Source organism: Bubalus bubalis, chromosome 24 (assembly GCF_019923935.1).
Source record: "Bubalus bubalis isolate 160015118507 breed Murrah chromosome 24, NDDB_SH_1, whole genome shotgun sequence".
NCBI classification, from domain to species: Eukaryota; Metazoa; Chordata; class Mammalia; order Artiodactyla; family Bovidae; genus Bubalus; species Bubalus bubalis.
The window spans coordinates 33,698,376-33,723,545 of NC_059180.1; the positions used below are offsets into that span (position 1 = coordinate 33,698,376).

The window sequence follows — 25,170 nt, forward strand, 5'->3', positions numbered from 1 at the left end:
CCGAAATTAAAGTTATGAGTCATCAGATTGAAGAATCACAGAGTCTGGAGCAGAACAAATAAAACATATCCACACCTAGATTCCACACACAGGCAGAATGAAATTCTCAAAAGCGATTAGAGAGAAAATATAGATTGCATAGAAAGTAATGATAAATACATGATGAGCTGACCTCTCAACAATTACCATCTAGGTCAGAAGGACACTTAATAACATCTCCAAAAGGTCTAAGAAAAATAAGCGGCACCTTCGGTTTCTATATTCAGGCAAGTGTTTCAACAGTGAGAACAAACAGAAAGCAATATATACACATTTCATAAAACTTAAAGAGAGCAGTGTGAAGGCAATAATTATGATTAATCTCTTCAAAGAAAGTCAGACATTTTGAGCATTTCTTTATTTTTCTCTGCAAGTTTTTTTTTTTATTGAAGCATAGTTGATTTACAATGTTATATTAAAGTGTACAATATAATGATTCAATATTTTTATAGATTATGCTCCACTTAAAGCTATTACAAAATAATGGCTACATTCCCCTGTGCTGTACAATATATCCTTGTTGTGGACCTATTTTATACATAGTCATTTGTATTTCTTAATCCTATACGTCTGTCTTTTATATCTTAGAGATCACATGTATATACAATATTAGTCCTACTCTTCACTTATCATTCTAGGCATCTTTTTTGATTTTCACTGTTTTTGAAGGATAACTTTTAAAGGCCTGAATCATAGTCTAAGCACCATGGTTTAGTGAATTGCTAGACAGTTAGTATAATTACTAGACATTTAGACCAGAGAATTTCCTTCTAAATGGCAACCGGATAAAATACACATAAAAGAGAGACAAAATAATGCTTTTTTTTTTTTTCCCATTGAAAACCCCACCTGCTATTTCAGTTGCCTGCCAAAGTGGGGAAGTATGTAGTTTGCAAGGGGCCGTTTAGAAGCGATTGAGTTGTTTCTTTGCAAGGAACACTCTGTGCCCTAAGTACATTGCTTGAGGTGACTTTTGGGAATAATCTTTGATGCTCTAAACAAAGAAATGACTGGTGTATACTTCCTGTACAAACGTGTACCAGGCTGTGTGCTGGGTGCTTCCTGGACAACAACCCTTGCAGGCTACTATTTAGGAGAACTTACCAGGAGCCAGGCACTACATTTAAGAATTTTGCATATGTGCGCTCCTTTGATCTTCCCTAGAACCGGAGGGAGTATGCACTATTTTTCCACCCGTTTCACGGACAGGATCACTGTGGCTCTGAGGTAACACAGCCAGTCAGTGATGGAGTCATGACAAGAATGCAAGTCTTCCCATGGCCGCCTACTGCCAGCTTATCCCATGTCCTGTTCTAGGCTTGGGTGGGTGTTGGGGGTGAGGATACAGACAAGCAGGGTGCTGTGTGCGTAGTCACTCAGTCGTGTCTGACTCTTTGCAACCCCATGGACTGTAGCCCACCAGTCTCCTCCTAACATGGGATTCTCCAGGCAAGAATACTGGAGTGGGTTTTGCCATGCCCTCCCCCAGGGGATCTTCCCAATCCAGGGATTGAACCCAGGTTTCCTGCATTGCAGGTGGATTCTTTACTGTCTGAGCCACCAGGGAAGCCCAAAGCAGGGTGGGAAGAACATTATAATAATGACCAAAAAAAGAGAGAGAGATTCAGGGACTACGCCAAATTCTCTCTAGACAGGATCTCAGTTCATCCTCCTACAACGATGTTACATAGGTGTTGCCATCCTTATCTTCAGCTGACCAGGGAGTGAATGCAGGGCTCAGTCCCTCCCCTTGAGGTTGTGCAGCTGTAAGTCACACGTGTCTGCCACAAGCTCAGGGGTGTCTGCCCCGTGGCGCGGGCCCTGCTCCTCACTGCCTGTGGCTCTTGTCTTCCGTCCAGGGGAGATGGAGGAGCTGGAGACGCTGTGGCTCACGGGGATCTGCCACAACGAGAAGAACGAGGTGATGAGCAGCCAGCTGGACATCGACAACATGGCGGGCGTGTTCTACATGCTGGCGGCCGCCATGGCGCTCAGCCTCATCACCTTCATCTGGGAGCATCTCTTCTACTGGAAGCTGCGCTTCTGCTTCACCGGCGTCTGCTCCGACCGGCCAGGCCTGCTCTTCTCCATCAGCAGGGTCAGTATCCCCGATGGCTTCTTCTCTCTGCAGCAGGCAGGTCCAGAAAAGCACGGGGGCACCCAGAGTGCTTTGGGACCCCTGGGCAGGGGTTGGGGGGTCTGCACACCCTCCCCTCACTCACCAACCCTTCTCGGATGTGTGGAAAGGGCACTGGGTTCTGTGTTCATGAGCCAGACGACCGTGCAACCAGAAATGGAAGGTGAATGAATAAGGCAGGCCGGGCCTGAGAAAAATAGCACAAATGGAATGAAAAATAGCAGCTGAGCCTGGGTGTCAAGGAGAGAGAGCAATGGAGACTGTGGTAAAATATGACAGAGTGTGGCAAACCCAAAGGAGATGATCATTCTCTGCTCTTGCTGAGGATGGTCTTAGCGGAAGGCAAGGCCAATTTTCAGTTTTTATAGGAGAAAATGGCCATCTGATTATACAGAAAACTTTCAATTTTTATTTAAAATTTTTTGGTTGTGCTGTGAGCCAGGCAGGATCTTATTTCCCCAACCAGGGATCAAACCCGTGCCCCCTGCAACAGAAGAGGGGAATCTTTACCACTGGATGACCAGGGATGTCCCTCAATTTTTAAATGCTAGGAACTAATTCCATTGAAAACTAGAAAAAACACCAAAACACATGGGCTAAGCACAGCCAGTCAGCGGCCTCCCTGACGAGCACCCGAATATGCTCTAGGATGTTATTAAAATTCCTATGCAGCATGCTACAACATTTGCATGCCTTCAATGAGAGCACATGTGACCAAACAGAATCACGACGCAACGCCACGTGTGTACACAGATAACAAACCACAAGAACACATTTGACGCGACAGAGCCTGAAATGAAACAGAGGCTTGAAGAACCACGAAAAAACGCACACACTTCAAACAGAAAACAAAATACACGTTCAGCCCGACGTAAGCAGCAGCACAGAGTACTCCTGCCGTAGTCAGTGCACTCATGTGCAAGCCGCAGAAATCTCCTTTCATGCTGCACAGCATGGTGCGTGTGTGTGGCCATCCACAGGTACATGGTGAGATGCATTCATCACACTGACGGTCGTGGAAAGTGCTTCTGTCTGGGGGACACATTTATTTCCCAGGCACCATGGAAGGACTTTATACTCTTCCTCTCATTTAACCTACAAACCACTTCTATGAGGTCGGTACTGATATGGTCCTAGAGTTGGGGAAACTCACAGTTATAAGGTTAGGAGGAATTACCCAACACCGCTCAGCCTTGCCGGAGCCAGGATCTGACTCTAGGTGGTGTAGTAACAGCCTGAGCCCACAGTCTTACACAAGCATCAGACATCAAATACAAGCGAGATAAGAGATTTGATGCAAATCATACCACACACATATATATGCACACAACTGAACGGCATTTACCTGTTCAACACAAGCTAGTCGCATACTTGCATCAGATAAAAGCATATACATGTGTCGTTTACTGATCTTCCAGCACAGGATAGGGGCTTCCCTGGTGGCTCAGATGGTAAAGAACCTGCCTGCCATGTAGGAGACCCAGGTTCAATTCTTGGGTCAGGAAGATCCCCTGGAGAAGGAAATGGCAACCCACTCCAGTATTCTTGCCTGGAGAATGCCATGGACAGAGGAGCCTGGTGGGCTACCTTCCATGGGGTCGCAGAGTTAGACGCAACTGACACAAACACTTTCACTTTACACACATACATATTGTTCACTGATCTTCCAACGCAGTATAATATTATCTATCTATCTGATAATCAATGTCATCCGTCTGTCCGTCCATCCATCCATCTATCCATCCATTCATTCATTTATTCATCCATCTATTTATCTATTTCTCCCATTTACTCACCTTGGAATTTGTTTTACTCTGAAAGAATTGAACAAATTAAGGTTTGAAACATGGTGAAAAATATGTAGTTAGAAGCATCTAGTTTTAGATGCTAATGTTTACTGGGAAAACAATCATTTAAAGAGGAATTTATGTGTTCCTGGGGTTTGGTGGTTTTAAGAGATCCAGAAGGTACACACAGGCTTAGTCAGGAGGATTTATTTTCTCCATTCAGTGGCAACTAAACTTGAGTTCTATGCAAATACATATTTCCTAATTAGCTTGATGGCATCTAAACACACAGATTGTTTAAAAATAACAATGTGCATGCATGTAGCTAGGTATTAAGCCAACTTGAAGCTAATTCTCTCTGCCAATTACTGAAGGCTTTCCATATCTAAATGATTCTGGGATTGCCATGAGCAAATGCACACAATTGCCTTTACTTGTAAATTCTGCTTGATTTTGAAAGAGCGCTCCTTCTGTCCAAGATACCATTAAGGAAGCCAAGTGAGGACTGTTATTCTGAGAAATGAACTAAACCCCTCACTCCTCCCGTTCCAAGCCTCTTGAGGGACAGGCATGAAGGGGGAACTCAATGCAGCATTGCTGTGTTGTGTCTTTGACAAGCCAGGACCTGAACTTCCATCTCCCCCTCCCTAGTGAAGAGAGGACCCCATGTCCCACGGGACACAAACCTGAGATGCCTGCCCTTTTGCAATGGCCAAGGGCAGAGGCCAGAACTCAGAGAGTCATTTATTTTACATTAGAACCAAGCTTCTCCCATAGCTGTGACTTTTGTCCATTATGACTTACAAAAAAGGCATCCTCTCTTCTGTGGGATGCTTTTAACTTTTGTTTCCTCTCCAAAACACTGTCCCTTTCATTATAAAAAAAAATATTCACTGTCATCAGCAAAGAGAACCACTACGGTTGTCTCCTGAGATGTGAGGAATGGGAGACATGGCAAAGCCAGAGACAAAGGAGGTGGAAAGCATGATATCCTTCCAGAGAGCTCAGAGGAGAGCTTGAGGCAGCTTCTGGCTGGCCTGCAGTGGGGACGACAGAATAGAAGTGATAAACCATCTTAGCCAGGGCTTCCCAGGTGGCTCAGTGATAAAGAATCCATCTGCCAATGCAGGAGGTGCAGGAGATGGAGGTTCGATCCCTGGGCCAGGAAGATGCTCTGGAGGAGCAAATGGCAACCCACTGTAGTATTCTTGCCTGGAGAATTCCATGGACAGAGGAGCCTCGTGTGGCTACAGTTCATGGGGTCACAAAAGAATCAGACACAACTTAGCAAATAACAATAGTCTTGGGCCATTCCAGCTGCTCTAACAAATTACCACATGCTGGGTGCCTCATCAACAATAAAAACGTGACACTCAGTTCTGGAAGCTGGAAATCCTAGATCAGGGTGTCAGCATGGTGGGGTGAGGGCCCTCTTCTCTGTTGTAGATGTCCCCTTGTGTTGAAGGAATGAAGGGGCTCTGTGAGTCTCTTATAAGAAGTGCTCCTTCCAAAGGCTCCACCTTGGATCTCATGACCTAAGCACCCACCTACTATTAATACATCACCTTTGGGAGCTGGGATCTCAATACATGAATTGGAAGGTTAGGGGGACACAAATAAACAGAAGATACCATAAACTTTAGGCATCAGGCCCAGATGCCAAGGAACCAAGGAGGACAGTCGTGCTCAGGCCTCACTGAGAATGTTCTGAGAGGTCAGGGTCCTCTGGGAGTTGGAGGATGGACAGAGCCAGTTGTCTGGAACAGCATGTTGAGTCTGCAGTGCTCCCTTCATCTGAACCCATCGTGGGGCCGAGAGGGCATATCATTTACACAAGCCATAAAAGGTAGCTGGAGTCTGTGAATACTAGAGAGGAGGAAAGGAAGACCTCTGCAGGGAAGAAAGAAACCCCAGCCTTCCAAGGTAGGGTTTGGGCAGCATATAGAATCAGAAAGCCATGATGACTTTCCAGAGCTAATGTGCAGTAGTAAAGGGTAGCACCCATTTCCTACGGCTCTGATCACGGGCCCACTGTGTGAGAGGACAGAGGGGAGGGGTGACAAGCAGGAGGGGCACAACGGGGATGATAGAGCAGCTCACCCACTCGCATTCACAGAGCCCTGTCCACGTGAGGTGCTCTGCTTGCATTGTCAGATCTTGCCCTGACATCCACCATAAAGAGTATGATTCCCATTTTACAGATGTGGGTCTTGAGGCTCAAAAAGATGTAGTGACTTAGCTAAGGTCACAGAGCTAATAACGAATGACGCTGGGGCTCGTTTCCAGTGGGCTTCTGGCCTCTGACTCTTCCCACCCTTCTGTAATACACACTCCCACCTCCCCATCAGCCCATCTAGAAGATGAGTCAACTCAGTTGGAGAACCCCCACCAACCCAACCTGGGGTACAGGCCCCCATCATGTTGACTCCTTTCTGAGGCTTTGCCAGGCAGATCTGCACCTGGGAACTGCCTTAGCTGTGTCATATGAGCCCCAGGGGAAACCAGGGATGAGAAAAAGCAGTCAGCCACCACCCTCCCAGCTCTTGAAACATTGCTCAGCTCCCCAGCCGCTTCTGAGGGCCTCCTGCAAATACGGAGACAACGAGCTCATCTCGGCAGGCGGGAGCACGCCACTCTGATGGGGGAGGTTGGAGTCAGGTTCTCAAAATCTCTAAAAGGGAGACAGAAGCTCATTAAAATAAAATTGCAAAGTTAGAAAAACATGTAAAAGCTAATGTTCTCACAGTGCTAACAACAGGAAGAAAAGGCTCTGATCTTGGCTGATTCAGACATGTAGGAGACACACTGATTTTCACCCAATATAGCAGAGTCCCTCTAGGTTAGCGTATGAGACTATTACATCACCGAATTGGTCAGGGAAAGCTTAAGTTAGCATAAAAGATTCAAAAGCCCTGCTCTATGTGAAATACACGTTTGTACATTTTGACATCCAGCAGCCTCAGAAACAAAAAGGAGACGCTGCCTCCTGGCAGGGAAAGAGACCACTCAGGGCCTAGAGAAGGAGACGAGAGGCAAGGCTGCAGGAAGGTGAGAAGGGCCGTCACCTTGTCCTGGGCAGCCTTTATCCTGCAGCCTGGGGTGGAGAGGTCGGACGAAGAGATGCTCAAACACACAACTGTAGGCTTTGCTGTTTACTCTTGACGCAGTGGAGACTGTCTCTAGAAAACAGGAAAGATGCAGGAGGGCAAACAGTGGTGGCTGTCACAGTTACATGAGCATCCCTATGGGTTCTGAGCGTCCCTACCATGGGGATCAATGGGCCGCTGTCATCAGAGTCCACACTTCTCACACATCCTTCCCACGAGTTTACCCCAGAGTCAGCAGCAGCTTCCGCATCCCTTTCACAACCCCCTTCTTGGGCCAGACCCTTGTCAGTCTCGGGAGAACCAGGTCAAATGCTAAAGCCTGGACCTGATTGTTCCGTTTAGGTGGTTGTTGTTATTCAGTCGCTAAGTCGTGTCTGACTCTTGCCCCGCAGACTCTTCTGTCCATGGATTTCTCAGTCAAGAATACTGGAGTGGGTTGCCATTTCCTACTCCAGGGGATAGATCTTCCCAACCCAGGGATCAAACCTACATCTCCTGCGTTGCAGGCAGATTCTTACTACTGCGCCACCTGGGAAGCCCAGTTGTATGAGGATTCGAGGATATTTTTTCCTCAAATTCCATGTATGACTATTGGCAAAAGTGTCAGATAATCTTGATAATCTAAATCAGATAATCAGAGAGAGAGACAAGGGAAGTCTGATGCTCTGCCACCGGTCTCATACACTTAAGAACATTATGAAGATTCAGATTGCATTTCACTGTTTCTCCAGGGCGCCTATGTCTCTCCTTTGCAGATAGAGTTCAGGTGTGACACGGATTCGTGTCCCCAATGCTGCTAATGGTGTTTTCCATTCCTCCCCACAGGGCATCTACAGCTGCATTCACGGAGTGCACATTGAAGAAAAGAAGAAGTCTCCGGACTTCAACCTGACCGGATCCCAGAGCAACATGTTAAAACTCCTTCGATCCGCCAAAAACATCTCCAACTTGTCCAACATGAACTCCTCAAGGATGGATTCCCCCAAGAGAGCTGCGGACTTCATCCAACGAGGCTCCCTCATCATGGACGTGGTTTCAGATAAGGGCAACCTGGTCTACTCAGACAACCGGTCCTTCCAGGGGAAAGACAGCATCTTCGGGGACAACATGAACGAACTCCAGACCTTCGTGGCCAACAGGCACAAGGATAACCTCAACAACTATGTGTTCCAGGGACAGCATCCTCTGACTCTCAATGAGTCCAACCCCAATACAGTGGAGGTGGCCGTCAGTACGGAGTCCAAAGGGAATTCCAGGCCCCGGCAGCTTTGGAAGAAATCGATGGAGTCAATCCGCCAAGACTCCCTGACCCAGAACCCCATCTCCCAGAGGGACGAGGGGACCATGGAGAACAGAACCCACTCCCTGAAGAGTCCTCGGTACCTTCCTGAAGAGGTAGCCCACTCGGATGTCTCTGAAACGTCGAGCCGGGCTGCGTGCCACCGGGAGCCTGACAACAATAAGAACCACAAGGCCAAAGACAACTTCAAGAGGTCCATGGCCTCCAAGTACCCCAAGGACTGCAGCGAGGCGGAGCGCTCCTATCTGAAGACCAAAACGAGCTCCCCCAGGGACAAGATCTACACCATCGATGGCGAGAAGGAGCCCAGTTTCCACCTCGACCCACCCTCGTTCGCGGAAAGTATGGCCCTCCCCGAGAACGTGGACTTCCCTGACACCTACCAGGAGCGCAGCGAGAGCTTCCGCAAGGGGGATTCCACGCTGCCCCTTAACCGGAATGCCCTGCATGAGGAGGACGTGGTCCCCAACAATGAGCCGTACAAACTCTACTCCAAGCACTTCAGCCTGAAAGACAAGAGCTCCCCGCACAGCGAGGGCAGCGATCGGTACCGCCAGAATTCCACGCACTGCCGGAGCTGCCTGTCCAACCTGCCCACCTACGCGGGCCACTTCACCGTGCGGTCACCCTTCAAGTGCGACGCCTGCCTGCGGATGGGGAACCTCTACGACATCGACGAGGACCAGATGCTTCAGGAGACGGGGAACCCCGCCGCCCAGGAGGAGGTCTACCAGCAGGACTGGGCCCCGAACAGCGCCCTCCAACTCCAAAAGAATAAGCTGAGGATCAGCCGGCAGCACTCCTACGATAACATCCTCGACAAACCCAGGGAGGTGGACCCTAGCAGGCCCTCCCGGAGCATCAGCCTCAAGGACCGCGAACGGCTCCTGGAGGGAAACCTGTACGGGAGTCTCTTTAGCGTCCCCTCCAGCAAACTCGCGGGGAACAAGGGTTCCCTTTTCCCCCAGGGCCTGGAGGTCGGCAAGCGGAGCAAGTCCCTCTTGCCGGACCACACCTCCGAGAACCCTTTCCTCCACTCCTACGGGGATGACCAACGCTTAGTGATCGGGAGGTGCCCCTCGGACCCTTACAAACACTCGCTGCCGTCCCAGGCTGCGAACGACGGCTATCTCCGCTCGTCCTTGAGGTCGACGGCGTCATACTGTTCCAGGGACAGTAGAGGCCATAGCGACGTGTATATTTCAGAGCATGTTATGCCTTATGCTGCAAATAAGAATAATATGTACTCTGCCCCCAGGGTTTTAAACTCCTGCAGCAATAGACGTGTGTACAAGAAAATGCCTAGTATCGAATCTGATGTTTAAAACCTTCCATTAATGTTTATATTTATAGGGAAACATACCTAATGGCCAATGTCCGGACGGGTAAATGGTGGATGCCCCAGTAGTGCCCTGACCAGAGGAAGAGGATTTAGGAAGGTATTTTTCAGTTGGTTCTTTTGCACATGGCTCCAAGCCGTAGTCTTCCACTCAAGGAATCTTATGAGGTGTGTGCTGAGCACGCCAGAGCCCAGATAGGTGAGTCCTTAACCAAAAACCAATCCACACCAGGGCGAGTCTCCTGGATGTGCCCGCCAGGTATGTCGCAATAACGACGCATCGGATGCCAGTGGTCATGTGACGATTTCCTCTATTCCAAATTCCATTAAGACCAGCCCACCCTGTAATTTCCTCATCAGAAATGCCTCACCGTTTCTCTGATACAGAATAAGCAATATGGTAAGCGTGTAAACCTGTCACAAAATAAAACAAGAATGCATCCACACTGGAGCAAGACGGAGTGTGCCAGAGATTAGGAAGTTCGGCTCTCTAAGCGGTTCAGCTTTATTGTTCTGCCTCCCATGATGGCCCCGGCCCAAACCCAGAACTCCAGGCTCCCCCAGAGGATAGCAAACCCGCGTATTCGTGGTTCACTGTGCTAGCTTCCTCGTAGTCCATTTCCAAGACACATGGAGTGAAAGGCCCAGGAGGACCCTCAGGCAGAGAGTGACAGGAGTCTCTTTGGATGTCCATTTGTGTATTTCACAGACACTGTCTCACCCTTGGCTTCGGTGGTCTTGCTCAGAGCTGCACAGACTCACACGTGTGTCTTCAATACCATAAGTGTGGATCTTCTATCTATGACGCAGCAGCCCTTGTAGTTGATCCCGAAGACTCCTGTGTACGTAAGTTTGCATTTCCCCCTCCTCTGGTGATGACTCAGGGTTGTATAGTATCTGTTACTCTCCCCCTCCCTCCAGGAACCTTCACTTGTTCAGTGCCCCGAATCGCCGCGGTGACGTTTAATTAAGTGTGTGTTGCTGTTCCCAGCATGGTGAGTGTGGGGGCACGTGCCAGCGGCCATATGTGTGCTGTGATCTCTAAGAAGTAAAATGCCATCTGTCTTGCTAAAGGCCAGTGTGGCTGTAGGGCGATCTTCCTTAACCCGTTCTGAAATTCTGCCTGACACGTGTTCCCACTCCAACCTCCTTAAATCAACAGCCTTCAAAACAGGAGAGACACTATCAAGTATCTACCCTGAGCATCCTCCCAATTGTGGATAATCTTTAGTGGGACGAGCGATTCCTCCCTTCTGAAATAGTCGCTCTGTTGAAGGCCAACTGCCTCACCAGCACCAACAGAACTCGCAAAATTCCTGAAGGTATTTGTCATTTCCGAGCCACTTCCATCATTCCCTTCTCACTTGCCTCAAACCTGTGCAAAAATGATAGGAAATGATACTCATTTTTATCCATTGTGGGGCAAGGCTGGGGAATCTTGACCCACGAAAAGATCTCATCACACCACCCTGTGCATTCAGTATGAATGCAAATCATACTGCAAATGACAAGCAAGTTGTTATATTACGACACTTCACCAAAACAATTTTCTAGTTTAAAAATTAAACACGATAAAAACCACAAACAACATTCATTACATATTTTATACAGTTCAAATCTAGTAATTAGCGTGTTTTAAATACATGAATGTCCCTGAGATGTTTGGGCTAAGTAGCCACCTGATTTGCATAGTCCCTGGATCTGTGTTGGTGTCCTGTTACAGAAGCCCTAGGCTAATGCAAACTAGCTGTACCATTCCCTGGTTTCCTCCTGCATTTTGCCCTGGGCTCTTGGAGGAGGGGGCAGAATGACAGCTTGAAAAGTTAACCCGTGTCTTAGAATCCGGCTGTGTTCTGTCTTGTAGGCAGTGATTTCCTGTGAGTGGGCAGGTGCCGGGAATAATTCTCTTAGAGCTTGAGGATTCATTGAATGGCTCCATCTTTGAGATAGGACACCTGATCTACCATATTCCTATAATGATGAAAAGTGGTTGCTGAGAAGTTCAGGGTCCGTGGGAGAAAGGCAGAGGGAGCCATTGAAAGTCTTTGAGATGGACAGGCAGAAGGGGCTGATAAGGTACCAAAGATTAATGCACTTGAATGTTGCATTTTATTGTTTGGATGTTGCAACTTTGCTTCTCCAGTGAGGGAGAAGCCTAGATTAAAGAACTCGGAATAGCCCCCCAGTCTCTACTCTAACGCACACCTATGATCGTATCATCTTTTACCATGTTCTGCCTTTGCCCTTCCGCTGCTTTTCAGACCTGTACACCCCAGCCAGGATCACTTCCATTTCCTCACAAGAGTATCATGTCTTGACACAAAATGAATTGACGTCTTCCCAGAAGATAGCTGTGGTATATCACCAATCTAAAGAGGCTATCTGTCTTTCTCCAGTGTCTCCTCAAAACCAAGAAGCTGCCAAAGGTGGCAGAGATCTCCAGGGAGAGTAAGAATTACACTTGGAATGACCCCATAGATCAAAAAGCCTTCTTCTAATAACAACATTAGTTCTGCTGTTAACCCCATACCTCTCTGGGTATAGAAACTAAATATATGGCTTTGGGAAGAATCGACAGCAATGTAGCCAAAAAAAGAGAAAAAGTATACCCTTCCTCTAATAGCGAAAGGGTTTTTTAAAAAAGAAATAGCTAGAATTGGATGCTATGTAGTAAATACATCATTTCCTTCCTCCATAGATTCACTGACACCTAATAGTGATGATCCCAAACATAAGACAACCGACCATTGATTGATGGTCATTTTCCAACTGAAAGATAGTGATGTCAGGCTATTAGAAGGCCAGCCAAGTCTTTCAGTTCTTTGGGGAAAGAGTAGCAGGAGTATAACATCCAGAGGTAAATCACACCTTCAGGACAGGAGGTGATAAGAATTACAGGGGATGCCCTGAACTATGGGTCCATTACAGAAGATTCCTCAGACACATCTCAGCTCTGAGTCCTTAGATTTGTTGATGCCGAGGATCCAGGATCTCTGACCTCAAAGGTGTGCCTGAGTTTCCTCTGACTCAAAGTCGGAGCCGGTGTCCGTCGTGATGCTACATTAACTCTTAATGGATTTCTCCACTTGAGAAAGGACCCAGATAGGTTATAGTGCACACGTGCAACCAACTTAAAATGTTCTGTGTAAGAGGAGAGTCTTCTGGGATGCAGGGTCTACTCTGGGCAACCTTTGGGTTTCTGGAAAATTGTTTCCATTATCCTTACATCTGCAGGTTCCTAGGCCATCCCAGGTTTTAGTGCTCTGTATGGCGAGATGTCAGTGGGTCTGCTTTTTTGCCAGTGAGGCTTCCACGAGAGGCGTGGGATTACAATCGTCCTACTCATTACACTTGTGTCCTTTGCAAATCGCATTGCATTCTTTTAGCCGGCACTGTCTCGTGGACTGTACCTGGTTTTCTCTTCCCTGTTTCGTTAAGGTGCCTGAGAAGTGTTCGTACTTAGGTTTTCCGACAAAAGCACTAACATTCATCCTTTGCAGCAAACTCAGTCAAATCAATTCACACTTATTTTCAGGGGAGAAAAAATAAAATTACACCTTGTTTACAAATGAAATAGTTTCACTTAAATGGGACTCCAGCCAAGGCAGTTAATTAGTCAAAGGACTCACGGCAGCCGTGCGTTCATACATTGTTTATTCTATTTGATATGTCTACCCCTGATGTGTATTTAATATTCTGCATCTTTCTCAGGAAATGACAAATGCCCCAAATTCTTTGCAAATGGAATTGCTAATGAAAAATAAAAGAAAAAGTTGGTGTTAATTAAATGGTGATTAAAAATTTATCTCCTTTAAACCTAAAAAAGTCTAGCCTTAATAATCAGTTGTCATATAAATCAATACCTTGCACTGAAATCCTTTGCGGGATTTAAGAGCTAAATAAGTACTAAGTTGAGAAACCTAAATATCTTTCAGAAGAGCTGAATATATTCGTTAACTTTATGCAAACCCTATACTGTTTCTTCGTGTAGAGCTGTTGTTTATGAATTCTTCAAAGGGGAACATGAATTGCTTCTGAAATGGTGCCTGTTTGCATGAAGCGCAGCTAGAACAGACATAATCGGGCTTCAGGGGGAAAACCAACAACAAAAAAACTCCCCGGAACTTAATAGGTGAAAGCTAGACTCAGTGGTTGGTATTTAATATTAGTTCAAGGCAATTTGCATTCCAAAAGCAGTGTTTATTTTCCCTTGAGACAAAATAAGACCTTTCCAGATACCCCATCTTCTCTTGGTAAACAGTGTCGGAAGTGTTTAATGAAGGGTTACCTGGAGTTTTGACTTGAAAAGTTCCCCCAGTATGCAGTTGCCCTTTCTCATTCAGCCCCTTTACATTGTTGTATGTTCCTATCTAATTGTATCAGATGAGGTCAGCTTGGCCCTTGATGGAGATCGGAGATGTCCAAATGCACTTATCCTGTGAATATCAATGCTCGGGTACACATGTATATAATATACATGCTTGTTTTCTATAATTTACACGTATGTGTATTATCCAAATAAAGTTGTATATAATGTAAAGTTTATGTTAAAATTTAAAAGATGATAAGGATATGAACACATGGAAAACCCATTCTGGTTATTGATGGGATGATACTTCTGTGAAGAGGGCACTATTTTTTTTTTTTTAATAATCTCAGTTCTAGGGAGGATAACAGAACCCAAGTGGCATTTGTGTGTTGGAGTTCTTGGCCCCTTATATAAAAAATATCTGGGGTTAGGGGTGCGGGATGCAGTCTGCTCACTGTTTCTCTAGAAGACAGTGCCGATTCGGACACGCACCTGATTTCTGCAAACCTGCTGAAGGGCGCGTTTCCTGTTTAAACGCCTTCTCTTCTTTGCCCACCCACACTCTTTCTGTGCCCTTAAATATTCAGTATAGTATCAGCTAACAGTGTCTGCCCACAAGGGTCCTAAAAAAACAGAACTTATAGAACTGCACCAAGATTTGGGGCAAGGAGAAAGGAGATGGGAAAATTAAGAGAAAATGAAGTTGCAAAGGGGCAGTAGTCATCTGTTTAAGACTGTCAGGTTGACAGTGTCAGATTCAGGTCTAGAACCCAAGACTTCCTGGTCCAAGTCCTAGCTTGGTTCCCCTTTCCAGGCTATCTCATCCCTAGGTTTCTCTCAAGAGTGTTCCCCTGGACACCTCTAGGATCAGTGCTGGAAAACCTCACAGAACTGACCTGGCTGTCTTTGCCTCTTGCCTTATACAGACCCATGCACCTTTCTTTGAATTTGGTTTTCCTTTAAGCTCCCCCAAAACCCCTTGCCTCGGAGTCCTGGAGAAGAGAAACCTCTTTCCAGGGACTTATTCCCTGGGAAGAGTGGATAACGGGATATAGTTTAAAATCTCAAACCAAAGATGAAAACTGGCAGTAATCGTTGAGGTTATAGTGTTACATTTCTCGTTAGCCAAGGATGAACAAAGGACCTTGATTAGCTGATGGAAGCTGACTAAGTATCCACTCTCCTTTTAGGGCCAATTTGGGATGGAGGAGAGGCAAAGGGAATAGAAAGTACAGTCTCTTCCCATAAGCACCCTCTAGAACTTCAGTGCCCAAGGATGAAAGACAAGCGAGAACACAGACCAAATGAAAAAACTGGAAATTATGGTTTTCATCAGGAGATAAAAATGTATGTGATTCCATGATCAAACAAAACAGGTAATCCCTTCCCTAGACTTACTTCCAAGTAACTTTGGAGAATATAGTTGTTCCTGGAGATACCCGTCCACGACGGCACTCAGGACACCTGGGAGCATTGATCAGGAAAACAGACTCGCTCTTCTCTGATTTTGCACAGGCAGGCTTGGATCTGGGTCCTCTCAGTTCTCCAGTCCTTGCCGCATCATGCCTCCTTCCACCTCTGCTTTATGACATGTGCTTTAAGAAAAGGTTGGTGCGGGGGGGGGAATCCTCAAAGGATTGGGAAATAGACCATGATGTAAAAAAGCTTTTGTGTTTGGTTTGGTTTTTGACTTGTGAAGAGTACTTTGGATAGTTCAGGGTAAAAAATGTATCAGGGAGGAAAGTAGAGAGAATTCCTGTGGAGTCCCAAGTGCCTCTGTGTTGTGGTTAGCCAAAAAGAATGCGTCAGGTGCCTGGAAAGAAAAGGGGACAATGAGACAGCAAAAGGATTTAAGGCGTATTTCAGAAAGATGGTGGGGTGGAGAAGGGGCTTATTTTTTTCTCTGTTCATCCTGTTCTTGTGCATTTCTGAAACACTGGGGTCTCCGTTCATCCCAAGAACGTGCCTTGGTTCAGCACCTGAATTTGGAAATATCAAAATGTATCTACATTGCATGTAGACTGTATTCTGGGTACGTCCTAGAATGCAATCCTCAAAATAGCCTGGGGATCTAAGTAGGATTGCTCTCCTTTTACAGATAAGAAAACTGATTCAGGTTGGTTTCAGCCTCATTCAGCCACAAGAATCTGCTAATAAATGTGTATTATTAGGCATAGTCTTGAAGTGCCTGATCTCCTCCGGGGGAGGGGGTCAGAATAGAAGTCTGGAAAAGAGATATGTTGTTTTGAGGTCCCCAGGGCTCTGTCTTGAGTTTCCGCCTCTGTGGTGAGGAAGGTGATGAGTGTCTGTTTTGGGGTGTGTTGAGAACTCCCAGGATCCCACCTCTGTTCATTGGCCCCTCCTGAGACTTGCGCTATCTGTGTCTCTCCCCTGTATGCTTGCACTCAGCACTTACTTTTTTGGTTCCTGGGGAGTTATTTTCTCTACTTAGCATGTGCCTAATATTAAATATCCCCTTCCTAATATCTCTTCTTTTTCTTAGTAGACATCAGGGATAATTCCATTAACATATGCAAATAATATGCTCTCACATGTGTGCGGGCACACATGCCCGTGCGTGCGCGCGCGCGCACACACACACACACACACACTGCCTTGTGGCCCCATTAAAGCCTTCCTACGCATGGCAGCCCATTTTCAGAAAGAGGATACTGCTTGCAAGTGACTGTCCCTTCTGTTGATTGTCTTTGCCAAGCAGACAGAACAGAGTTTGCAGGTGTGACAGGGAATAAGAAATAGAGTTTGTGCATAAATGACCAGGAGCTTTGGTAATCAGTATGGCTGAGGGCCAGCTATTAAGATTTTTCCCCCTGGTCACTGACTTTAAGATAACTGTTGAACCACCGCAATGCTTGTTTGGTTTGTCTCATTAAAGAATGTCGCACCAGAATATTCCCACCAGGCTTTCTAGGAGTCTGAAAAGGTGTAGGGCATAATGCATTGTGTAGGCAATGACCCATGAAGCCTTTCTTGAACCCCCTCTCCCATGTTCTAAGCCATACCCCTCTCCCTGGCATGTATATTTACTGCGAGGTGGGGCACAGTAGAACCATTTTATAGAAAAGCAAACTGAGTGAGGTTTGATGGAATGTCTATCTGGGGGATTCTGTGATTCAGTCCCTCTAGAGGGTCAATTAACCTAAGGTTAAATGACCTTAACCTAAGGTTGTCCTAGTCCCTGAGAAATTCTCTAGCCCTTTACATATTTCAAGCTGGCAGTAAAAAGTCTCTGAAGACAGAAAGGTTATTGTTACTTAATAGTTATTTGAGATCCTGTTGTTGCGTCTACAAATGTATGACAACATTCTCCCAGGGATGCTGAGCTTTGCATAAACTAGAACACTTAAAAGAACAATTTGGCCTGTGGTATCTCTTCACTGGGGCTGTATTTCAAAGCACACAACTCTCTAGGGAGCAGGAACCAAATTGTTGAAAAATGGAGTCATTTCTCAGATTAACTTCCTCCAATAAGGTGTCAGCAGTATGTAGAAACAAACAAGACAAAACCAAGATCATCACTCGTAAATCCCTCTTATATACCACATTCGTGAAACAATGAGTTTGCATCCTGGCAATTCTGAGAACATTCCTCATTAGCCATAGCCCTAGGTCATAACCTCCTCCAGTTAATTCTCTCTCACACCTTTGGGAAGGACTTAAGTTGAGCCTTCAAAAGGATATTAATATAACACGTAGCCAATACCACAGCTGCCTTTTAAATTAATAAGGTTAATTGTTCTCCAGCAAACGTAAGTTTGTCTTTGGCATTTTAAATGCTTCTCATTGATCTGACATTTTGCTGTTTCAAGCTTTTAAAAGGGCTCAAATCAAAGACTATTGATAGCTGAGCAAATGGTGAAGGTCCAGAAATATAAAAAAACATTGTTCGCTTTTCCATGAAGAACAGTCATAAGCTTTTGAATTCGATTGAGGTTTCTACATTAGCCATCTAAGATTTATTGAATTATTTCTGTTCTCAGTTAAGCTAATTCGAATAAATGAACTGTATTGACTTTTTAAACCTATTTTATTTTTTTAGAAAATCTTTAGTTTATTAGGTCTGTAGACACAGTTCTGGGGCCATGACCATTAAGTAAATGTTCCTGGGCAAAAATTTATTAATAAGATTCAGATGACTATTTGGGGTCATATTCAGTTGATCGTCTTTGAAAATCTTGATGGATTTGGGAAGATGAATATAGAACTCCTGACATTTATGTTTCTTAAATTTTTTCCCCTGGGAAAGAATGTCAATTGTTTATTTTTTTCAAATAAGAGATAAGGTTAGAATAATATTTTCATAGAAAATTCAGTAAACTACTCAAAAAACTAATTACATGGCTAGATATGGCTTAGATGCCTTCCAAGCCTGAGGGTCCCCAAAGATTTCTTTTATCAGTTGTTTTTAACTCTGAATCTTAATCTTATTCATTCCCTTGCTAAAACAAGTTTAAAAGCATACACTTTCCAAATTATTTAGTGGGGATAAATTAATGTAGTTTATCACAATAGAATGTCTGTGTGTATGTTTACGTATAGTCTATATATTTCAAGCTAGATACTCAGAAAGAATTAGGTGAGTTAATTGGTGGCTTGAATAAGAAGATCATAAACATCTTAAATAATGGCCTTCTCAGACAGAAAAAGAGGGTAAACTATCCATCTTTCACTTGTGTTCTAAGACTCACTTAATAATACACAAGTTGGTCATTACCCACAAGAAAGAAATTTAAGGTCCGTGTCTGAGTTCACTTTTAACGCAACATGGATAGGATTACACATCTGTATGCAGAGGGTTTCCATTCACAGCTGCATTCAAACACAGTCGAAAACTCACATCAGAACTGGCTCGATCTCTGGTTTGGTGGAGCCCAAAGCAAGCTGTGTTCTCTACTCACTGGTCTTCATTCAGGAATAAGATGTTCACTTACCAACCGCAACCGTTTATATCTGTCATGTTTTAATCCACTGCATGAGGAAGTGCTAATAACTGTATTAAATATTTCCAAGCATAGCTACAAAATTACACGTTTGCTTAACACCTTTCTGTGATAGAGGAAGTATATCCTATGGTTGTCTCCTTGTAATATGTCTTTTATTTTTGTTCAACGTGTTATCAACTGTTTTAAGGAATGGGGTTTGAAATGTGTGTGCAAACTGGTATGTACATAACTCCTGAGGCAACAAAAGTGCCCAGTCATATGCTGTAAAAATGTAAATACAGGAAAATTTCATTTTTCTAATAAAGATAATTTCTGCCAATTGATATGAAAAATGAGAAACGGAGTTGTGGTCTTTGTTCTTGTTGTTCCTGCTGCAGTTGTGGGCATCGGGAACGTTTCATATGGGCTTCGTATTTGTAGAAATGGGGAATCGTTTGACTTGCCCCTCTGTGCATTGGAGGAGTGGTGAGGGGAGCGTGGAACTGGGAAGAACCCAAGACTTGGCTTCAGGATTTTAGCAGCGAGCTTGGCCACTGTCCTTCACCTGGATCTCATCTTCCTGTGCAGTTTCCACACTCACAGTCTTGACTCGGATCACACTGAACGTCACCGAGGCCTGTGACTTATGATTCGGGGGGAAAAAAAAACAAATAAACAAACCATGGTTAAAGCCCTCCTCTTCTTTTCGTATCCCAGGCAACAGCTGACCGCAAAGAACCACCCTTCTCCATACGCCTTCGATATGACTCACAGATGCCTGCTTGCTTCTCCACTCCAAGGCCAAACGCAGACCCTTCAAATTCCCAGTCTTTTCCTCATAAATGATCAGCTGACCTTCTTGTTCCCAATGATCAATCGAAACAAAACTGCTTTTTGACCTTCCAGAGCCAGCTCCCCACCTCCTCCTGGGAATGAACTGGCCTCAGATTCTCAGATGTACTTCTGTCCAGTCCCCCCTCTCTCCCTCATCTCATTCCCCCACATCCTGTTCTTTCCAGTTCTGTTTACCACCGCCTACAAAAGAAACACTTTTACCTAATGCGTGAGACACTTGCAGATCTTATAGTCACAGCATTCTCCCCATTCCAATAGTCGTCCCCCTATTGCAAGAGTTCCTTTCTTTTCCTTGAAATAATTCTTATCAATCAATCTTCTCAATCTTCTCTCCTGACTAAACCTAGATTTAATTTTCATTTGACAACTCCCAGCTCTAGATCAAATGACATTTCTAAAACCAAAAGCTGACTGTGTTCACTTCACTGCTCCTGTACTTCAAATCTTCAGCTTGAAACAAAGAATCCACAGGTAAAGCCCGAATTCCACAGCCCAGCACAGAGTCTTCCCAGTCCCCACCAAACCCCTTCCCACCACGTGCCTTAGGCTATATCTGCAACTAAAGTCTTTTCTGCTCCTCTGCAAAGCCACCACGAGCTCTGGGGGTTCCTTGCCTTCGCTCATGCTCTTCTTTCCTCCTGAGATGCTGGTCTCCTGCTCATCTCCTTGTCAACTCTTAATCCTCCTTCAAATTGTATCTTCAACAGAAGCCTTTCCTTAGTCTTCCCAAGCTCCCCCCAGCAGCAGAAAGAACAGTTGATTTCTCCATGATTCAGCCCCTTGTACACACATCTATCAAATGATTTAGCAGGCTTTGCTAAACTTTTTGGAAAAGACCCTGAGAAAGATTGAAGGGAGGGGAAGAAGGGGATGATAGAGGTTGAGATGGTTGGATGGCATCACCAACTCGATGGACATGAGTTTGAGCAAACTGTGGAAGTTGGTGAAGGACAAGGAAGCCTGATGTGCTGCAGTCCATGGGGTCACAAAGAGTCGGACATGACTTGGTGACTGAACAACAACAACTAAAATTTGGGGGCTTCTTGGGTGGCACTAGTGGTAAAGAATCCACCTGCCAGTGCAGGAGATGCAAGAGACATGCATTCAATCCCTGAGTCGGAAAGATTCCCTGGAGAAGGAATGGTAACCCACTCCAGTATTCTTGTCTGGAGAATCCTATGGACAGAGGAGCCTGGTGGGCTACAGTTCATGGGGTTGCAAGGAGTGAGACACAACTGAGCGCACACACAAACACACTGAACTTTTTAAAGTGTGCTATCTCTCCAGTGTTCTTGCCTGGAGAATCCCAGGGACGGGGGAGCCTCATGGGCTGCCGTCTATGGGGTCACACAGAATTGCACACAACTGAAGTGACTTAGCAGCAGCAGCAGCAGCAGCATCTGTCCTTAGAATGTACGATTTTCAAGGGCTTTTCAGTTCTAGATGAAAATATATAGTTTTTCATCTTTGAATCCTAGCACCCAGCCCAGCATCTGACATAGAGTGGGCCTTTTCAGATGGGTAGGAGAAGAGCTAATTGGAAGAGTGGGTGGCTGATGGTTGGGTGAGTGGCTGGATGGGCATATAGATGGAGTGCCTTGGAACCTGTTCTTGGTTTACTGTGCTCTCTACCTTACCTACTTTGACTATAAATACCACTGATTAGTCCCACATCTTTGTATTTGTGTGGCCTCCCCTATAAATTCTAGACTTACATATCCATATCTGTATTGTGTAACTCCACCTAGAGATCTTAAAGATATCCAAATGCCAAAATATCTGAAAAAGCATATTGAACCATCCCCTTTCCCCACATAGAATTCTTATCCTCCCCCAGTGTTCTCCATCTCAGAAAACAGCTCTGCTACTGACTTGATGTCTCAAGCTAAATACTTCCTGGTCATCCTTCACTCTTCCTCCTGACCCCACCCCCCACCCCTTACTCCATCCACCAGCTCTGTCTGTGTGACTTTTAAAATGCACTCAGGATCCATCTGCTTCTCATCACTTTTACCACGTCACCCTCCCATTTATGCAAATGCAACTGCTTTTTAACCTGTGTACCTGCTTTCTGTCTTGCCTCCTTGCCTCCATTCTCCAGACGGAAGACACGAATTACATCACATCCCTCACCGGGTCTCAAGTCTTTAGTACCTTCTCATTGCAGTCAGAATAAAATCAAAATTCTTCCCCATTCTAACTCCATGTCCCAAACTCTTTTTTTGAAAATTATGCATTTGTCATTTTTCATTATTTTGGGCTGCACTGGGTCTTCGTTGTCGGCACACGGGCGTTCTCTAGTTGTGGCGAGCGGGAGCTCCTCCCTGGTTGTGGTGCGCAGGCTTCTCATTGTTGGGGACACAGGCCCTGGGGTGCAGGAGTCAGTAGTTGTGCTTCCTGGGCTCCAGAACACAGGCTCAGTAGTTGGCCTTAGTTACTCCATGTCATGTGGGATCTTCTCAGACCAGGGATCAAACCTGTGTCCCTTTCATTGGCAGGCAGATTCTGAGCCACTGGACCACCAGAGAAGCCCCCAAACTCTTACACTGTAGTACACACTCCAAGAAGAAAAAAGACAAATGTTTCCCTTTGCTTTTGCCTTATTCCCTGTTTTTGGAGTCTAGGGACTCCAAAGCCTTTTCTCTTTTTTTGGATCAGCCAACGATGGGCCATTTCCAACACATTTTCCATTTCCAACGCATTTTCCATTAACTGAAGTGGCGCTAAATACCCTCGCTGCTATGAAACTAATCAGCAATTTGTGAGATGCCTTTACATCCATGTAGCCCCATTTGGGGTCATAATTATTTCCTAATTAGGAGGCAATTTATACTTGGGACTTGGGACATTTGCTTTTGCCAGTGACGTGGCTATCCAGAATGGTTCAGTTCTTTTTTTTTTTTCCTCCCCCAAGATTCTGCTGGCTAAAGCCAGATGACCAGACAGCCAAGCAAACTTAATTAACAGACAGTTCTGTTCCTGTGGGAGGGAAAAATCTCTCACTTTCCAGTCAAATGTGCTATCATTCTGAGAACAAAACCAAATATATTTCTTTTGGAAGACCTTGTAATCTTCTGCTAGAAATGGAGTGGGGGGAGAGGAGGAAATCAGTCATCTTTTTTTCCAAGAGTTTTGATGCAGTTTATTAAAGTTCTTTCAACTAACCCATCTGTGTAAAAATCTCTTTTTAAATCTTTAAAACACTCCATTGTAGCAGGGATTATAATACCCATTTTACATATTCGGAAACCAAGGTTCAGAGAGTTGAAGTGACTTCCCGAAGACTATACAACCAGGTCATTGTGAAGCTGGGGCCAGAGGTGAGCACATGTCAACTGAACCTTACATCTCATGATATTTTCATCTCTACTTAGTGTTCACCATTACTTAGATTCCAGTAATCACAGAGTCCTGTGAGACAGGAACTGCCTCTGTGTCCCTGATGACTTACGTATTGTAAATGGCCAGTAAATGTTTTTAAATAAACAAGAAGCAGAAAGAAGAACCAGGAAGTCTCAGTTCTTGGCCACATGTTTGCTGTGTGACTTTTGTCTTTTCACTTCACCTCTCTGATTCTTCAGCAGAAGGCAATGGCACCCCACTCCAGTACGCTTGCCTGGAAAATCCCATGGACAGAGGAGCCTGGTCGGCTGCAGTCCATGGGGTTGCTAAGAGTCAGACATGACTGAACGACTTCCCTTTCACTTTTCACTTTCATGCCATTGGAGAAGGAAATGGCAACCCACTCCAGTGTTCTTGCCTGGAGAATCCCAGGGACGGGGGAGCCTGGTGGGCTGCTGTCTATGGGGTCGCACAGAGTTGGACATGACTGAAGCAACTTAGCAGCAGCAGCAGCTCTGATTCTTCTCATAGTCTTCTCGTGCATATCTGTGAAATGAGGATTTTCAGCTCCAACTTTGCCCTCTTCCTAGGCATGTGCAGAGGCATTGTCAACTCTAGCATACAAAAGATAACCCCTTCAGTACTTTCTTTAGTTCCAAAACTTTGGAGTTGTATTCCAGGTATCTCCAAAGAAAAACAACTTCCAGTGACCATATGGCTTCTTTTATGGGGATCGAGGGTATCTTTCCCTGGAGGTGAGAATGGTCCAAGAATTAGAGGTCATAGATTAGGACTTTCCACTAAGGAAGCAGAAAAGTGGCCACTGGCTTTGTTTCTGAGCTCTCCGCGGTACTGAAATCTCCAAAGATTTATGTGCCCAGTCTTCGCTACTCTCCTTAGACAACAGAAAGACAAGAGGTTCACATTTTTGTTTCTGGAAACTTCAAGAAGCTAAAACTTCCAAGTTTGTGTATGCAGAGCCTGGTGCACTATGGTTTAGCAAAAACTTACATTCAGCTTGCACGCTGGCAGGAGCCAGGAGGAGACTGTGCTATGACTTTCCATTTGAAAGTCTGTATTTCCCTTGAAGAAGTGTCCAGCTCTCTCCTGCTTCCCACCACCCGCTGACATGCCAGGGTGTTTTGGAAGTTTTCTCTTTCTTTCTCTTGCCTTTCTCTCACTTTGTCTTTGTTCCTGCCCGAGGAAGAAACAGCAGCCTTGTTCTTCTTAACTCAGCGGTACTGCAGGCAGCCCTGCATTCTTAAGTAGAGCATCCTCCTCTTCCATTTCTTCCTAAGCAGGTAAGACATGCCAGTGCCCAGTTCAGAGGCTGGGCCCCTGGAGCTAGTGGCATCACATGTGCTCAACAGTTTTGTTACTTTCCATTGCTTGCAGCCTTTCATCAAAACAGGAGCCAAGGAATTAAAAAAAAAAAAAAGTGCAACATAAGATAGAAGGAAGGAGTCATTCCCTTCTTCCCCAGATCCCACTCTGTGTCCCCATCACCAAACACAATGAGAAAAACACACAGACCTCTTGCTGTGTTTCAAGAAGGTGACTCATTACCTGTGGCCTCCCTGGTACACTCAGACTAATCTAAAGAAGCCAGGGTCCAAGCTGGCTTACCAAACCATAGCATATTTGAACGGACTTCAAGATGGACAGACGTCATCAGAATAGGAAATGTGGAGAGACAAGCCCATCTCAGTGCAGTCAACATGCATGGGAGGCTTCAAATCCAGAGCATCCCAAAGTCACAATCATGGGTTAAACCGTAAACCAAATTCTACATCTTTCCCAATCCCCTCCCACCATCTTAACCACTCATATTGCATCATAAGCTGCAAGGGAAAGATATTTACAGGAAGTGGGAGCATTGGTATTGCCTTCGGCAGTTTTCAATGTTGGCCATAAGGGATAAAGCTCAGCGTCACAAAGCCCACAATGATTCATCAAAGATAAGTAAAAATAATAACACAGATACACATTCTCAGCTGCCGCTTGCATATCTT

General features: G+C 45.2%; 1 protein-coding gene across 1 annotated transcript in view; it reads left to right on the forward strand.

Annotated features, from left to right (window-relative positions):
- The window catches only part of GRIN2A (glutamate ionotropic receptor NMDA type subunit 2A), a 435,347-nt gene extending 420,972 nt beyond the window's left edge, over positions 1-14,375 (forward strand). The window contains exons 12-13 of the mRNA XM_025275634.3: positions 1,899-2,137; positions 7,896-14,375. Of these exons, the coding sequence (XP_025131419.1) occupies positions 1,899-2,137; positions 7,896-9,695 (2,039 nt within the window). The 3' untranslated portion in view covers positions 9,696-14,375. The remainder of the gene's footprint in view (positions 1-1,898; positions 2,138-7,895) is intronic.
- Positions 14,376-25,170: the final 10,795 nt, after the last annotated feature.